Here is a 17949-nt window from a genome sequence, read left to right on the forward strand (position 1 = left end):
CTTGTTAAATTGTTCATCGTCTTCTTTCCGTGTTTTTGAAAGAAATCAAGTTTAGTGTTTGTCAGCGGTTGTAGTGCCGGTTCTCTTCCACCAGAGGGGGCTGAAACTCCAGACACCTCAACCACACACACACACACACACACACACACACTCACACTCACACACACACCCACACACTCCTAAACTCATCTATGGATTGATCAATAGATAAATTGGTTGCAGTGTGTTGATGAGGTCAGTGGGAAACAAAATACAGTAACTCCACTTTTTATTTTTATTTTTAAATTCATAAAAGGTGGAAAGATAACAGTGAAAATAAAATACAAATTAAATTTTATTTTATTTTATTACAATAAAAACAAATTAAATTGTTTAGTATTTCATCAGATCTCTCACTGAGTTTCCAAATCTTGTGGTTGTGTGGTTTTAAAGGGGAGGTGTTTGACCTTTGACCTCCACCAGCTGCAGAGTGAAACAGACAGCTGACAGAGCGTCCGTCTCAGCTGAAGACAAACTCTTTCTGTCTCTCACCGTCTGACCGACAACATCGACCGACATGGACAAAGCCGACAACCTGCTTCATCCCAGGTATGACCCAAACACCCAAAAGCCCAAAACGTCCGTGTTGACCGTTATCGTCTGTCGTTTATTAGACGTTTGTGAATAACAACGATATAAAGATCTGAACCGCCTGCAGAGGAGATTTAAAGGTTAATCAAAGTCTGATTTCTGTCAGAAAATAAAAAATACATGTTTTGCTGTTGCTTTCAGGAGCTCTTTTGGTAAATTTTGATGTATTAAATGTTGGTTTGTTTGTTTTTTAAAACAACGTTTTACTGTTGTTTTGTTTCCCTTTTATGATTTTTTCTTGCTGTTATTTCATTTGTTGTGAATATCAAATATCAATATTTTCTGCTCATTGTCTTGTAGTACATTTAGAAAAGTTACGTACATATTCAGGTACCTGAGTTTTATGGTGAATATTTCCATTTTGCTTGGCACTTGTATGACATGTGAGGGGAATATTTTACTTTTCACTGCGTTAAATTTATCTGACAACTTTAGTTACTTTTAAGATCAACATTTTATAATTTATTTTATAAAACAAACATGCAATCAGTTTATAAAACAATGCATTTTATTGATGAAATTACCCAAAATTATATAGAGTCGTTAAAACAAGCTCCACTTTGTCAACAGTCAGAAGCTGCTTGGACTTAAACAAATTAAATTATATTACTACTACATAATTAATACATCTATAACGATTCACATAATAAAAATAACTCTGAATAAAGTCAAATTGCATAAATAGTAGTTTTACTTTTTATTCTTGCAGTACATATTTCTGCTCATAACAGAGTTTTACTGAACTAAGATTTTTTAGTTCAGGACTTTAACTTGTAACAGAAGATTTTTTATAGATTTCATTATTTCTGTGTTGACTTTGGTAGAAGTTATTTCTCCTGTTGTCTCGTTTGTCTGGAAGCAGCTCGCGTTATTTTTAGCAGGAGGCCTGACTGCAGCTGTTTCTGCGTTTCAGAGGTGCAGCAGCTGCTGCCTGTTTGTGTGTGTGTGTCCTGCTCTGAGTTACATACATTATGGGGACTCCATGGGGACAGAAGTTGGGGTCCCCACAAGGTCAAGCATTATAACTCAGGGTTAAGACTTTTGGGTTTTTGGTCAGTGTAAGGTAAAAGGGCTGAAATTACTCCAGTGCTTATACAACATTCTCATCGAAGAAACTGCCACCGAGGTCGAATGCACAAGCAGCTTATTACGATCTATACGCGCGTTGATTGTTAAGCAGCGCCCTCTAGCAGCTGGAGCGATTATTACAGGAGCAGAAGAGGGCATAACGTGATGTAGCATCAAAAAGCACAGAAAACTGTACAAATATCAAAGTAGCCTCCATAGCAATGTATTCCCTCCCCAAAGGTACAAATATTTTTCCTTTGACTTTCCTCGAGTTACTAAAGGAGTCCATTTAAAATCCAATGATTATTTTGGTTTTATAGTTTCTGACTCTACTGAATGCTGTCATTTCTTTTTTTTTAAATTACCAAAATAAATTTTTAAAAATGGAGAAAATTTGCCAAAATGTGTGGTGCCAATAATTTTGAAAGAAAAATCACCAAAAGTTTAAAAAAGAAGAAAACCGCAAAATATAAAGGAAAAAAAGTCACCAAAAATTTTGAAAAAAAAAAAGACCAAAATGTTTTGAATTAAAAATGAATAATTGCAAAAAGTGTTTAAAAATCACAAGAATTTAAAGGAAAATAAATCTCACCAAAAAAATGGGATTTCGGGAATTTGGACTCAGAACAACTTATATTTCAATAATATGTGTTTTTTTTCCAGTGTGAATATCATATTTAGCATATAAAATCAGTGCTAAAGTTATTTTTGTGATTTGTTTTGTGTTAATTAAGGCATAATAAATTTGAGATATTGAAATGTTTAGATTTTAACACGTACAGCCACGTCTTGACACAGAAAATGTTATGTTTCCAACTCGAACAAAAAATACCTGTAGGCTTAACATACTAAATATAGTCTGAGGTCATTACTGTGTTAAATAAACTGAGACAAACAGCAGCTCTGTTTTTTTAACTCTTCACTGAGGATCACAGATGTACAGACAGACAGCTGAGAGCTCTAATCTGCCTGACAGACAGGAAGTGCTTTGAAGCAGACTGAGACAACAGGACTCATCTCTGTTGATACAGAAATTAAATCACAAAAAACTTCCTTTTTCAATTAATTCTGACATTTCACACCGTCTGTTCAGAGCCCTCCGGCGATGACATAAACAGTGACATCCTGCAGATATCATCTATATAAACGTTTAACCAGCGTGTTGATGACATCACTAATTTGCATCCTTAAAATCACGTCAGAGCCGGTCGTTGTTTTAATGTTGAATATTTTCAGCTTTCAGATTCTGTTGGTCACATACTGTCGACCTGCTGCGTCCTCTTAAATGTCACCTGTCAAAGTAAAGAGAGGGAGAACATCAGTTAAAAGAAACAGGGAAAACGCCCAGTAAAACTGCATTTGTAATTATTATTATTATTTTATTATTTTTTACTTTTCCAAGTATTTTTGTTTTTAAATTGTTTTACATTTTTGGTTTGCTAATTTTCATGATTTTTTCTTGTAACTTCGACAAATTTCTTGTAGTTTTTAAATTTATTTTATTTTGGGGGTTTTCTAAGAAAATGGACTGTTGTCTCCATGTCTTCTGTTTTGTCTCACTGTCTAACCGTCAGTTTGTCCGTCTCTCAGCGTGGCGGCCGCTCTGATAAAGCTCGATCCGGAGGACGGCGAGCAGATCCTGGAGTATTTCAAAACTCACGCCCTGCTGACGAGAGAGAAAGCACGTAAGAGCAAAAACACGTGCATGTGCTGCGTTACAAAGATGCACACCAATTCAATCATGATCAATAAACTGATCCTGTGTGTGTGTGTGTGTGTGTGTGTGTGTGTGTGTGTTTTAGTGCTGCAGGCGTCTGTCAGAGATCAGAAGAAGCTGCTGGTTGAAAACGGCAAACTGAAGAAAGACATCGAGCAGCTGAGAGCTCAGCTGCAGGAAAAACAGCGGAGACGCACCGGTGCACACAATTTAAAACGTCCCTTAAATTCTCATACTTCCAAAAGATATCTTAACTTTAGAAAAAATATCTTTTTGTCCCCAGAAAATGTCCTCAGCCTCCTCACTTTTCTGACTTTCAAAGAAACATGTCCTCACGTCAGTCCATACAAATGTCCTCACTTTACCAAGAAATCCTTATTTTCCATAAAATGTCTCAACTTTTCAAATTTTCTTTGCATGCAAGTTCTCACTTTCCAAAATTACTAAAAACATCCAAGAAAAATTCCTGAGAAAAAAACAAGACAAATAGAAAAAAGGTAAAATGAAAACAAACAAGGACATGATCTGGGAGAAAAGTGCAATAAAAATCAAATAACAATAAATACAATGAAATATATATTCGTCTTTATAATTCATCTTTATATATATATATATAAAAAACTATAATATTATAGAATTTTAAATATATAATTGTAATAATTAGACCCACAGTCTTTTATTATTTATTTTTAAAACATTTTTTAAAATAATTTCCCTACCTCTCTCTCTTTATAATTCTTATTTTTAAACCTCTCACAAATAATCTGCATTTTTCAGGACATTACTCGCCAAATTGCTGCCCTCCCCATGTGTTTGAAGAAATCAAAACAATTTGCTGATGCTGCAAAAGTTTACATGCTTGTGTAAGCAGCACAAGAAAACGAAGGCTTGAAAGGGTTAAAATGCTCTCTCAAGGTCTAAAACTCAACCCGGTCCTCACAAACAGAATATGAGATGTGCAGACACACAGGGACAACTGCAGATGATTTTCTGTCCCTCTGAGCTGCTTCAGCGTCGACCGCGGTCACATTTAAAATATCAGAGAACTGCAGCAGATTATTTTAATTTAATAAGAACTTTATTAAGTCAAACCTCTTTGTCCAAAAGATAAAAACACATTAAATTGAATTACTGCATTTATTTACCGACAATATGACATCAGTTAAAAAAAAATATTTTTAAATTTTAAATTTTTTGGTCTCTTTTTTAGCGAAGGCGCTGCTCTCTCCGGCCCACCCTCCTCCAACGGTAAGCCCCGCCCCCAGCACACCTGTCGATCAGCCTCCCTCACCTGCAGGAGCAACAGCTGCTGCTCCTTCAAACCCTCCTCCCACCTCCTCACATGACCGCAGGGAGAGACAGAGCAGGAGAGAGAGGCGAGGGGAGAGGAAAGGTGAGACGCGGAGGGAGGGAAGGAAGGAAGGAGCCGATAAGGAAAAATAAAAAAAGAAAGAAAAGACTGACGAAGCTCTCTCACTCATAGCTCGTCCCGCCTCCGACTCGTTCTCCTTGGAGGTGGAGCCTTGCGTCGACGTGTCACGGCTGGAGCTGCGGGTTGGACGGATCCTCAGCATCCGCCGCCACCCGCTGGCCGAGGCGATGTCCGTCCAGGAGGTGGACATAGGAGAGCACGCCCCCCGAACGGTCGTCAGCAAGCTGGGAACAAAAACACACCTGGAGGAGGTGACGAATGACTTTAATTACAAATCTCACAAATATATTCTACAATGTTACAACGCTACACTTTGAATACAATATTATTCTCGAAAATGTTAAAACTATTCTCAAAATGTTAAAATTTATGATCAAAATGTTGCGACTTTACTGTCAAAATGATACAATTTCATTCTTTAAATGCTACGATGATCCCCTGTAAATATGACATCAGTTTCCAAATTTTTAATCTTTTCTCAGCTTTTTTTCTCAAAATGTCACAACCTTATTCTCAAACTCTTACAATTTTATTTCTAAAATGTTACACCTTTATTCTTAAAATATTGTGGTTTTATTCTCAAAAATGTTACAACTATATTCTTAAAATGTTACAATTTTAGTCTTGAAATTTTGTGACTTTTTCCTTCATAAAAATGACTTTATTCTCAGAATAACTCCTCTCAAAATGTTACAACTTTAATCTCAAAGCATTATTTTATTCTTACAATATTTTGAATTTCCCTTAAAATACATACTGATCTCAGCGTCACAACTTTATTCTTGAAATGTTATGACTGTATTCTTAAAATATTTTTTGTCTTGAAATACATTATTCTTAGAATGATAAAATTATTCTCAAAATATAACAACTTTATTTTCAGAATGTTACAGTTTTATTCCCATGTTATGACTTTATTCTCAAAATGTCAAATAATGAACTTCTTATATTCAAAATTTTCTCTAAAAATGAAAAATAACTTGTAATTCGCCTCGCTCTCTTCTTGCAGCTCTGGGGCAGTCTGGCCGTATTGTTATGCAACGTTAAGGCCTGTAAGCTGAGGGGCGTGGTCTCTCAGGCCCGCCTCCTCTGTTGCGCCACCTCTGAGGACTTTGCTGAGCTGCTGACTCCGCCCACAGGCTCCACCCCCGGAGACCGAGTCACCTTCCTCAACTACCCAGGTAACCATGGTTACAGCGATGAAATTAAATAAAAAAACTAATACAAACGAAGTGAATTAATTAAATAACATAAAAAATTTTTTTTTTTTAACTTATAATTAAAAGACAAATAAAGATAAAAACCTCAGACGTGGTTTGTTATCTGTGTGTGTTCAGGTGAGCCGGACCGGGAGCTGCAGTCCAAGCAGAGGGTCTGGGAGCTCGTTCAGCCCGACCTGCAGGTCGACTCGAGGGGCGTGGCCAACTATAAAGGATGCGGGTTTGAGGTGAAGGGGAAGGGGCTCTGCAGGGCCCCCTCCATCACCAACTGTGGCATCAGATAGACGCAGCAAGGGGCCACAACATGCTAAAGACCTGATGTGCTCCGGAGTGCTTTTATTTTGAAATTCCTGCACAAAATTGATTTCATAATTGCTGTTGTTTATTGATTAAACATTTTAAACCACATTCATCTATTTCCTCAATTGCCCTGTTTGTATGTGACCTGAAGCCACCCTATTTTTTAGTTACGTTAAACCCAACCAGTGTTGGTGATTGGGACATATTCAGTTTTTCTGTTGTCCAATCCAACATTTCACAAATAGAAAAAATCTGAAAAATTAAAAAAAAAAATTCACATTGATTTGACAAACGAAAAATACAATTTTTCACTTTTCTATTTTTCATTTGTGACATGGATAATTGAACTGATAAGCGTTACATGGACAAGGACGTAGATAGTTTACTGAATCTTGATTGACTCTGAGCAGAAAATGCCTTTTTTATACACATTTTTTCTGATGGAAGAATCGTCCGCCACTGTGAAGTCATCCGTTTGTCGTTTATTTGTAATTTCAGTCAGAGCGAGCCTCTGTCCGGACCATCACAGCTCTGTGATGGTTCCTGGCTGAGAGGCGGAGCAGTCGCTCTCTCAGCGGGCGCCCTCTGACTGATGGCCAATCACGGCTGTTGTCCAAGAACAAGACTCCTCCCTCCACCTGTTCAGCCAGAGCTCGCAGCCAGTCACTGACTGACGTGTGAAGCCCCGCCTCCTTCAGGTGGTCAGCATGTATGAGGACGAGTAAAGCATGACGGCGCCACTCAGGACCGAAGAGAGTCTGAACGCCGACACAAAACACACAACATCACATGACATTGAGCGTGTCTGTTTCTGTGTGTGTGTCTGTGTGTGTGTGCGCGCGTGTGTGTGTGTGTGTGTATACCTGTGCGTGCTCCTCCAGGTGTGTGTTGTCGTGCAGTCGGTCAGCTCTCACAACAAGAACAAGTACGTGCACGCCCTCGGGGCAAAGCTTGTGCACACGTTGCCAGTTAGGCAACATAGGGGGCGTGTCCATCACTCTCAAAACAAGGTCAGACTCCGCCCCCTGCCTTCGGAAAAACCGTGGAAAGTTTCGGCTAAGCAGCTGGTGCTCCATCGTCACCGCGATGCCAGAAAGGCAGGGGCCTGTGTGAAATTCTTCTCCACCTGCCGAACATTTTTCAAACAAATGTCACACAAACAAAAACATGTTTACAGCTAAAATTCAAAGATTCAAAAATAACATTTATCAGAGGTGTGTTGTGGTTTTTTTTGTTTGTTTTTTTGGCAAATTACTGACCAATCAGAGCATTCCCCACAGAGCTCCTCCCACTCTGCCTGTCACCTAGCAACAACACATTCAGGGTCAAAACGTTCCGCTTGTTGTCGCCATGGTGACAACCACAATCACTGAGGATTCCGAAGAGGCTGTTGCCGCGGCGACTGCGACTGAGATCCATCTCAGGATATGATGGAACCTAAAATTTTACAATAAAAGACAAAATGTTGCGCAACATTTAGTGGTTATCGTGGTAATATTTTATTATATATCTTATTTCTAAAAAGAATACATATATATATATATATGTACATATACATAAACACACATATATAGATATATGAATGACATTTTCATTACTTTCCTGCAAAACAGTGCATGCAGTACTCACATTCATAGGTTTCTACTTTTTTTTTCCCCCATCTTCAACATTAAAAAAACAAACAAACATAAAAATATTTTCATTCCAGTTATTCATGAAAATTTGAGGTTTACTTTGGGTAACTTGGAAAAAAAATAGCAATTCTCCAATTAGCAAATTGTCGCTTTAAAAAAATTATTAAAGAAAATATTCATAGATTTTTATTAATTCATTTTGGTTGATGTTGTGATTGACCAATAGAAGCTGTAAATATTGAAAAATGATCAAATTAATCTATTTTTTAATCAGTTTGATCAGAACAGCTATTGCTCACTTTGGATTGAATTTTAAACTGATGTTTACCTGGCGTCATACATGGGTCATTATGATTAAATATAACAGATGATAAACCTTCAACCGAAACAGCAAACCCTTTAAAAATCAGCTGTCTGTTTCAAGACATCTAAACTCTACAATCAACACAATTTAAAAAAGCGAGTCTTACCTGCTTCACCTCACAGGGAGAGGAAAATACTGTCACATTTCCTGCACTGATCAATGTTGGAGTGTGTGTGTGTGTGTGTGTGTGTGTGTGTGTGTGTGTGTATTTGTAGTTAAATAATAACCAGTCCTACCCATCTGTCCCTCGCTCTATAGTTTTATTTTAGGCTGTAAAACTGACAAACATCCCGGCAATTTAGATATAAAGGGGAAGTGTAGCATGTGTGTGTGCGTGTGTGTGTGTCCTCTGCATATCATAATTTAAGTTTTTTATATTTTATATTGCAATTTGGAGAAAAATTCTTATAATTATTTGATATCAAGGCAAACAGTTAACATTTGCTCATAATAATAATAATAATAACAATAATAATAATAACAATAATAATATATTAACCCTTTGAAACCTGAGCCAATTTGCTCATTGTCTTTCAAATACATGGAGGGGCAATGAGCAACTTAGGAAGAATTTACCCCAAAATGAATGAGAAATTAGTAAAAAGTTACAAGAAAAATACCTGAAATTAGTGAAACAAAAAAAAAAAAACTAAGAAATGGGAAAAAATACAACAATATTAACATAATTCTATAAAACATAAATATGATAATTATTGTAACATGTCTCATAATTCTTAAATATGAAACAGATACAAATAAAAAAGATTAAATAAAAAGCTATGAATATTTGATATAAATATCATAATTACAATAGCATGTCTCATAATTCTGAAATATTCAGTCATAGTCATAATAATGAAAAAAAACGTTTTTGGATTTTTTCCTTTCAGATGAGCTTCCATTACTGTTGATGTTCATGTCACAGTAAAACCAGGATAAACGTGCCGCCGCGACCCCGTGGTTAACCCTCAGTGTGTAGCCGCTCTGTCGGCGCTCTGTGTGAAATAAAGTTTGAGTGAAAACTGTTGCTGCCTCGGGCGTCTGCAGGGAGAAAACGTGGTCATCTGCTCACAGTTTATCCTGAAACCACAGAGATAATACGATCTGAGGCTGCTGGATTATTAACAGACTGCACACACACACACACACACACACACACACACACACACACACACACACACACACACACTCTGACTGGTGTGCGGACAGAAATAATGCTTACGACGCACTGCTGGATAGCATCATCAGATATGGCACGGCGACCTGGTACGGCACCCTCACGGTCCAGTTAAAAACAAAAATTGCTCGGCTGGTAAAAATTGCAAAGTGGTAAGTATGAAAGAGCAACAACCTCTTCAAACGATGTATGAAAAAAATAGTCAAGCTGGCACAAAAGATTTGAAAGATCCGACACATATTCTGTAAGATGAATATGAACTTTTAAAGTCCAGCACAAGTTTTAGGACAAGCAGATGTAAAAATAACCACTTTAAGTTCTGCTTTAACCCGACGTAACATAACATTAAACAACCAGTCAAATCTTGACTGTGTAGCGTTTTAGAGTGGTTTGTTTTGGTAGTATGTATGGTTTTATAGTTTTATTGTTTTTTTTAAATGTATTTATTTTAATTTTTTAGAGTTTTACAAATATTATTGGTATGTATGTCCAACTCCTTAATTATATTGAAAAGCAATCATCTTTATAAGATGTGTTCACATTTCTTATAGAGTAGTTGTTTTCCTATTTTTTTATTTTAATTGTTTATCTAACTTATATTTTCATCAGCAGCAGCATGTGGACGGACCAGTAATTGATGACCTCGGACTTTCTGTGAAGTCGTATTGACAGTCGAACCAAAAAGCAGCACTAATCAAACCAGCCCAGCATAACCAACAAAAAAAACATATTTGACTGAAAGCAAAAAGCTGTTTGACTTTATCGTTTTGAAAAGATTACCGTCAGAACATGGAGGGGGGGGGGGGGGGGGGGGGGCTGATAACACACACACACACACACAAGGAAACATGGAAACAAAGTGACGATAATGTGGTGACCTGAAGAGGAAGCTGGGAAACACGGGGGAAGAGTGACATGATCATGTAAAAGACTGTGTGTGTGTGTGTGTGTGTGTGTTATCTCTTTAACAACCATATCCAAAGTGAGGACATTGATGCCCAACAGCTACCAACCACAGAAGAGGGAACTCGCTCCCACAAACACATACTCCTCTCTTTCCAAATCCATTCTCGGAAAGGTTTTAGGATACGATGTTAAAAATTATCGTCATCTGAGGTCATATGCACCAAAACATACTCTGAAGTTTTGTCCTTCTTAAGAATTTTCTACAAAACTGTCCTCACAACTATTTAACTGCCGACTAAATCGTCCTTTCTGCAAACCACTTTGTTTCAACAACACTGTGGTTATCGTGTTGTTTGATTTTAGCACAAAAAACAAAGACAAACGAAAAATGGAAAAACGTAAGACTAGTCAGGTTTCTGTTAACTCAGATTGTGTAAACTGAAATTGAGAATATAAAATACACCCCATGAAAACATGGTCAATTTTGAAAAAAACAGCAGCAGAATCACATTGCCTTTTTCTAGGTCATTTTCTTGTTTGTTTGTTGTTTTGCTTATTTTCAGGTAAAAAATAAACAATTTTTGCAATTTTTGGGGAGCATGTCTTGTTAAGTATCTTGTTGCCTCCCACCTATGTGTTTGGAAGAAATCAAAATAATTCGCTCATGTTGCAAAGAGTTAAACATAAAGTGAGTTTTAGGGGTTTTCGGAGCTATTACACATCTGACATTATTCAAGTAATTAAGGCAAAAGAAATTAAATCAGATAAAAAGTTATGTTGTTGAAAGTGAGACCTCATAAAGTCCAATGTAAGACAATCTGATGACTTTTACTTTGCAGAAATTTACTCTTTTAGAGACCCAAAGACGCTCTTGCTCTGTGTTTCATTACGTGATGAAGCAATCACCTGTCATCCCTCTGACAGATATTTAAATCAGCAAACAGTTTAAAGATCTGTGGTCATAAATAACTTTTATCTGCACAGATGGAATCATTTCCGCGTGCCTCTGCAGGCCCATGGGCACGTCTTTTTCCTTTGTTAATCTTATCACCGCCCACCAGCGCCGGGGAAAACATTCAGCGCCTGCTTCTCACATGCAGGAGGGTCCGACCAGATGTAGGACTCTACTGCCTCACACATTAAATACTGTCAACATCACTACGTGGCTGTATATAAACTTATCTGAACACGCCAATGTGATCTCTAAACGCATAAGAAATTTGTCCGAAAAAGAAAAAGAACAAGACAAATATGTTGCAGATGACAAATCAATTTAATGATTAAAACACAGATTAGTGATCGACAGTATCTTACATTATAAAAATACAACATTCCTTCTTAAAGTGGTGGAAATAAACGGCCCAAATTAACTAGCAGAGTTACACATAAACAGGCAAATAGTTATACCGACATTCATCCAATATATACAAAAACAACTTATAGACAAAACTCTCATAATAACAACAGTGCAATAAAATGAGACAGGACGGGACTGGACTTAAAGATCGGGCAGTTTAAGTTAAACGAGGCAGCATTTCACAGTTTAAGGATGTGAACGAGTTTCCATTGACACCAAGTTTTGTCTTTCGATATAGGTTTTAGTTTGTCAAAAGAAAAGGTATATTTGTGGTCCAGTCTTTGTTTTGGGGGTTTCGGCAGAACATTATGCATCTACAAAGTAGGTCTGAAAGGCAGAAAATGGATATCATTATTAAAGTAGCTTGAAAATAATATCACAATAGTGACGGTATTGTAGGATTGACTACTGGTGCTTTCACTGAACGTTTACATAAGAAATGATTTTTGATAAACATCAAATTGGTGAATTGGTAAGGGCAAATAACAAAACAGCAAAAACTGCTTGGTAAATTCAGAAAATTACTGTAATGCAGCCTTTAAAACCAGGAAACGACAAGAAGTAGTAAATTACGATATCCAAAATCTAAGATGACATCTAGTCATAGCACATGCTTCATAAAAACAAACAAACAACAAACAAATGAGTTTGGCTAATCTGAGCAGCCTTTTGGAGGCTAGTAGCCAAAATTTGACTGTTATCATAATGAAACTAAAGCTAACATCAACTGTCAAAGCTCTTTCTACATGTTTTTGTCTTTCCTGGTCGCCAAAAAGGACAGAAAATTAAATGCTAAGTTCAGTATTTTTGCTTGTTAAATCAAGTTTGACTTTCAATGTTAAGCAGAGCATCAGATTTTTGTAACATAAAACTCCTGTGTTTCATGAGCTTTCCAGAGTGATATCAAATTATGGAAGAAAAAACCCCCAAAACAAACCAAAACAAAACAAATAAACAAAAAAAAGAAAAGAAATTGCAAACAAGATGCATATCTAAAGATGCAACCAAAGCTAATATGAGTTAGGGTAAGGTAAAATGTGAAAATATTAAAATAAATATGAATCAAAAATGAAATGACTATATTTGTATATTTTTCATTCTTTTTATAATAGAGTCTAGCTTGTTTTGCAGATGCTGCTCCATTTGTGGTCCAAGTTCAGCTAAAATCTTGGGACAAAATAAATCTAACAGGGATGCCTGACATTGGATTTCTTGATGATATCTGATATGCCTGTATAACATCACATTTGGCCAATAACCAAAACTGATAGTTATACTTTTTTGCCCACCAAAGTTTTATGATCGAGACTCTTTTGTAGTGCAATTATAATATTCATGCTCTTAATGTGATGGTCCACCACCAGATGGAGACATGAAATACAATGTTTTTCAGTGTATGTAACATAAATTCATTGTGCAAAATAAGAAAAATACTTCAAGTTAGGGTTTATATTTTGTATGCGTTTACTTTGTCAATAATAAAAATATCGGTTTGTGATATCTGAAAAAATGGTAATAATGGATATCTCCTCTAAATGCACTCATAAATCATTAGTAATTTTTGTTTTGATTAGCATACTTTGTTTTCTGTCCATTCCAGTGGAAGAGTCTTATTGAAGAAATTGCGTAATAGTAAAAATGTCAATAAATGGTGTGTTAATATATTAAAAAAAATTTGGTTTGTGATATTGATAAAAATCAGCATGTGGCTGATTCTGATATTTAACATTATGGACAAAGTCAGCCGACACTGATGATGTGCAATATTATCATGGATCCCTAAAATGTAATTTCAGTGCAATTCAGGAATTTTGTTCAGTAATAATGCCACTTCACAGATGTGATGCCATTAAAACATTACTGAAATTAGTAAAACTATGTGGCCACAATGTTTCCATGTTTGAGAATTAAGTTAGATTTTAGACCATGTAATACAAGACTAGATGTAATTATATTTTCTGTAGTGTGGTTTTTCAAAATCGGATGTCTGTGGGTTTTCAAAGACGACTGGAGGCCATCACAACAGATATGTATCAGGTTTTAAATATTAACGTTCTTCCTGTTGGTGTAAACAGGGTCAAACCGGATTTCAAAGCGGTTTCTGCTCGTCTAGACAGCCAGGAGGAAACCAGATCTGAACCACAAAGAGTTTCACATCCCACTGACTGTGTGTGTGTGTGTGTGTGTGTGAATGCAGCCCGACAGGAAGCTGATTAGCATTGAGATAGTTTGGAGGAGGAGGGGATGGGGCCTTTTCACAGGTGTAAACAGGTATGCTTATTCACCGCTACCTCCGTTTGTCTCTTCTCTTTTTCAGTCTCTGCCTCTCGTCCCTTCTGGAGTTTGTCATTGAGGAAAGATTTTTTTCCCCTTTTCTCTTTCACTTTTCCCCTCTTTCTGTCTGTCTCTGCGTCTTTGTCAGTTTTTCTGGCACACATGAAGTCGCATCTTTGCCACCCCTGGCGAAGAAGATGACTTTGTTGATGAAGACAACAGGGATGTCTGCGGCGAAGAGTGGCGAGACGAGGACGCTGCGAACTTGGATTTAGCAGCCGCCGCCAGCAGAGAAGATGACGGCGGTGATGAAGACTGGGCGCCGGGCTCTCGCAGTGCTCGGCAGCTGAGTCCATCGCCGCAGGGGCAGCGCTGGAACAGCTCCAGGCCTTGGTTCCCTTTACGGCGGTGTCGTGTGCACACTTGTCCCTCCCGCAACACTGGCTTGCAGATGCGAGTCCAGAAGTGACGGGCACAGCACAGAGCGTCTGAGCAGTCGGAGGAGCGAAGACAGGGATCCCCGACCTGACCTGGAATACAAAAACTGGTCATAAGACGACAGCTATACATAAAGGAAGAGCAGCAGCCAAAATGTCCCCCACTGGTGACATAATCCACTTTTGAGCCAATCAGAAACCAGAGCGCACCTTTGTCAGTTTGAGATAGTGTTTTTTTTCCTTATAGAAATAAAATATAAGTCAACATTTTGATAAAAACTTCTGTGACTTTAACAAACCTTGTTTTTGACTTCAACAATAAATTTACATGGTTGACAACAATTCCCTATAGTGTTACATTTTAAATTGATTATTATCTTTGCACTTTACAGTGGTCCTGTTTTAGTTTTGGAATGCAATTGTATTTTATGCATGCCACATACTTTCACTTTCGCCAAATTTAAATTCAAGAGTTTGTTTTTTCATTCATCCTGTTTTATACGACTTAATTTCTTTTGTTAGCATCTGTTCTGCTTATACATGTGATTTATTTTTCAGTCTTAATTTTCATCATCTTTAATGAGGTTAATTCTCTTTTCCACATTTTATTTACTTATTTATGAAACTGTATTTTTCAACTTGCACCCTCATATGTCTTTCTGCACATTGTTATTTTTGTTTTAATGTTCCTAATGTTCTAAATTTTGGTTAGAGGAGGGGCTACAGAGGTTTCTGATATCTTTATTTGATTCTGTCAATCTTTTTATTTGGGAAGCAGTTGGTGCTTAAGCTTGAAAAGTGCTACATAAATATTATTATATTATAATACTCTAAGATGTACAGGGAAACAAACAAAACAATAAAAATGACATGAATTAAAAGTTATAACTTATGACCATACCTTTGCCAGAGAACCCTTTTACATCCATCTTTTCTCTCTTCCTCCATCCTTTTTTTTTCGACATCCCTCCATCGGAGTCCGGGATCCTTTGAGACACAAAACTGTCCTCATCAGGAACACAGATGTCTGAGGGAGAGACAGGAAAGAACGAGTGTGTGAAAATGGAAATTACCAAGATTATTTTATGTATTTGTTTACTCAGCAGGGACAACAAACAGTGACTGAAAGTATCAGAGTTCGCCAAGTAGCATAGATTCATCAACAAAATAATTGCAGCATCAAAAACTATAATTCAGACGGAGGTAGCCTACAGAGAATAAAAACGACAAAAATATTATAAAAAATAGAAAACTAAAAGCACACTTGCTTTAAAAACATACAAAGAGAAGAATAGGATACCTTTGAGTCTCGGTTTAATGGTCACACAATTCGTTATTAGAAATAAACTAGAATTTATGCTTTTAAAATCAAAATTATGAAATCCTGAGTTACTAAATCAAAATAAGGAGATCGTTTTAGATACAATCAGAAGATACAGGAAGTCAAATGCTTTGTTTTGTTTTTCCGTTTAAATCTCAAGATGATTTAAAAGTTTTGAAGTAGTTTCAACTTTAAGAGATACAAAGTCATCATTTTTACAAGAAAGCTGGAACTTTGACATAAAACTCTTACAATGTTGTACATTTTTCAATTGCCTTGCTTTCTTTCATTGAAACATTGAATGAAAACAATGGGTAAATTAAAAAGAAATTACACAGACATTATAAGAGAGGAAAATTACCTGATAATTAGAGTGTAGTTAGTGTAGTATTAGTGTAGTATCCTGGACATTTTTCCCAGTTTTTGTAAAAGATGCTTTTTTAAACTGACTTTTTTCCTTTAATTTGTGGGATATTTCTTGGCAAGTTTCTGACTGCCTTTTTTTCCCCCAATCTTTACAGGTTTAAATACTCTTGAACGGTGTCTGAATGTTTCACGTGAAAGGTCATGTTGATCCAGGTCTCTAAGAGTTAAAATCTTATTATCTTTTGTTTTTGACTTGCATGACTATTTTCTTTTCATTGTGTATAATCAGTTCTAAATATATATATTTTTAATGTCAGTGACTATCAGTAACAGTTTTTACAGCGCATAATAATCCTCACTTGATTTTTGACATAACAAAATGACAAACGTCCTATTTATGTACACATTAACGATGACAAAAACTTACTGTTGCTACAGCGGTTACCGGGGCAGCACATGCCATCCCTATGGCAACGCCGCTTCCTCCTGCGGCAGGTCTGACAGCGGGAGTGGGCGGGGCCTTTGCTGGGGGCGTGGCAATAACTTCCCTCGCTGCACTCCAGGTCGCTCATGCACTGGTAGAGCTACATACACACACAAAAAACACACACACATCATTAGATATCCACAAATGATCTCATTAAAATCTGCATACTCAAATAAATGATGCGTGACACATTAGGGATGGAAATAACCACGATACAATTTTTTATGATATTTAGGTCATTCTAAAAAAGTGTTACAATGTTTTGCAATAACATTGTGATTTACCTTTTTTCCCACCGGCAGATTGTCTTTTCCATACAAAAACTCTGTCAACATATTTTGCTTGTACAATTCGCAATTTATTTATTTATTTATTTATTAAACTACGTTTGGAAAAAGGGAAATAAACCTACCTTGCACCTTGTATTTAATAAGATTAAGTTTTGAGCGCTGCATCACACACTCACCGTCAGGTCCAGGCTCGGCTCCCACGCGCTTCTGTTCACCGGCAGCACGTGCCCCTCCCGCAGGATCACCGTCCGGATGGAGTTCAGTCTGACGCGCGCCTCTCCGCCGCGGGAACACGCCACCAGCACGAGCGCGAGACACACCATCAGCACCAACTCCCGGTCCATCGTCACTGCGGCTGCCACTGAACACACAAACAAATAAATACAACTGCACGTGCAAACATTTTTCCCTGTTGAGCCATTGCTAAATTTAGATTACTTTTCTAACATTTAGTAAAAAAACAAAACAAAACAAACAAAAAAAAACAACCAAAAATTCCCTCAGAATCTCAGCGAAAAGTATTATTTTAGTTTACAGTAGAAATATCCAAACACAATAAACCTCAAGACTACGGAGTTTAAATGTGTGCATTATTTCACTGGAGCCGAATTTAAAATGAAATTTGAATAATTTTAATCATCAGAGAAGGTTCTATAGGAAAGTTCAACCAGTATTATTAAAGCTTGTCTTGCGATTTTACGGGGCTGTAACATAACATAATGATAGCCTGCATCTTACCTCTTGCTCGCAGAATTACGATTTTTGAAGCCAAACGGTCACAAATGATCCCGGTTTGATGCTGCTGTTTTGTAAAAGTCCCAGTTCCTGTTCGATTTATTCTCGTTACCAAAATTTCGGTAAAATTAAAAAATAAATAAATTCGCCTCTCAGGTGAGCAGAGAATGTCTATCTGACTGCCGGAGTTAAGACAGGTGAGATGCACTCGGACTTAAAGTCAATTTATAGGCT

The 17949-nt window shown here is 37.0% G+C and overlaps 3 protein-coding genes across 3 annotated transcripts; 1 reads left to right on the top strand and 2 right to left on the bottom strand.

The window, feature by feature from the left end:
* Positions 1 to 508: 508 nt before the first annotated feature.
* LOC121962112 (aminoacyl tRNA synthase complex-interacting multifunctional protein 1-like) lies at positions 509 to 6475 on the top strand. Its single transcript, XM_042512310.1, has 7 exons — positions 509 to 588; positions 3289 to 3383; positions 3501 to 3614; positions 4626 to 4808; positions 4899 to 5098; positions 5857 to 6028; positions 6185 to 6475. The coding sequence occupies exons 1-7, from the start codon at positions 557 to 559 to the stop codon at positions 6349 to 6351; spliced, it is 963 nt and encodes a 320-aa protein (XP_042368244.1). The 5' UTR covers positions 509 to 556; the 3' UTR covers positions 6352 to 6475.
* A 386-nt stretch (positions 6476 to 6861) lies between these two features.
* Positions 6862 to 7786, bottom strand: LOC121962126 (GTPase IMAP family member GIMD1-like). Its single transcript, XM_042512324.1, has 3 exons — positions 7627 to 7786; positions 7231 to 7493; positions 6862 to 7125 (listed from the first exon to the last, which is right to left on the bottom strand). The coding sequence occupies exons 1-3, from the start codon at positions 7784 to 7786 to the stop codon at positions 6862 to 6864; spliced, it is 687 nt and encodes a 228-aa protein (XP_042368258.1).
* A 6437-nt stretch (positions 7787 to 14223) lies between these two features.
* On the bottom strand, positions 14224 to 17324 carry LOC121962117 (dickkopf-related protein 2-like). The gene is made up of 4 exons (XM_042512314.1): positions 17157 to 17324; positions 16631 to 16787; positions 15418 to 15543; positions 14224 to 14609 (listed from the first exon to the last, which is right to left on the bottom strand). The coding sequence occupies exons 1-4, from the start codon at positions 17322 to 17324 to the stop codon at positions 14224 to 14226; spliced, it is 837 nt and encodes a 278-aa protein (XP_042368248.1).
* Positions 17325 to 17949: the final 625 nt, after the last annotated feature.

This window comes from Plectropomus leopardus, chromosome 23 (assembly GCF_008729295.1).
Source record: "Plectropomus leopardus isolate mb chromosome 23, YSFRI_Pleo_2.0, whole genome shotgun sequence".
Classification (NCBI taxonomy): domain Eukaryota; kingdom Metazoa; phylum Chordata; class Actinopteri; order Perciformes; family Serranidae; genus Plectropomus; species Plectropomus leopardus.

Excerpts from the sequence above, each read along its gene's own strand:
- LOC121962112 (XM_042512310.1), top strand. The coding sequence starts at position 557 with ATGGACAAAGCCGACAACCTGCTTCATCCCAG. Across the intron at positions 4,809-4,898 it reads GAGGCGAGGGGAGAGGAAAG|CTCGTCCCGCCTCCGACTCG; the intron begins GTGAGACGCGGA and ends TCTCACTCATAG. Across the intron at positions 5,099-5,856 it reads CAAAAACACACCTGGAGGAG|CTCTGGGGCAGTCTGGCCGT; the intron begins GTGACGAATGAC and ends CTCTTCTTGCAG.
- LOC121962126 (XM_042512324.1), bottom strand. The coding sequence starts at position 7,786 with ATGGATCTCAGTCGCAGTCGCCGCGGCAACAGCCTCTTCGGAATCCTC. Across the intron at positions 7,494-7,626 it reads TGTGGGGAATGCTCTGATTG|GTGGAGAAGAATTTCACACA; the intron begins GTCAGTAATTTG and ends AATGTTCGGCAG. Across the intron at positions 7,126-7,230 it reads ACCTGGAGGAGCACGCACAG|ACTCTCTTCGGTCCTGAGTG; the intron begins GTATACACACAC and ends GTCGGCGTTCAG.
- LOC121962117 (XM_042512314.1), bottom strand. The coding sequence starts at position 17,324 with ATGGACCGGGAGTTGGTGCTGATGGTGTGTCTCGCGCTCGTGCTGGTG. Across the intron at positions 15,544-16,630 it reads CGGTAACCGCTGTAGCAACA|ACATCTGTGTTCCTGATGAG; the intron begins GTAAGTTTTTGT and ends TCTCTCCCTCAG. Across the intron at positions 14,610-15,417 it reads AAAAGGGTTCTCTGGCAAAG|GTCAGGTCGGGGATCCCTGT; the intron begins GTATGGTCATAA and ends TTTGTATTCCAG.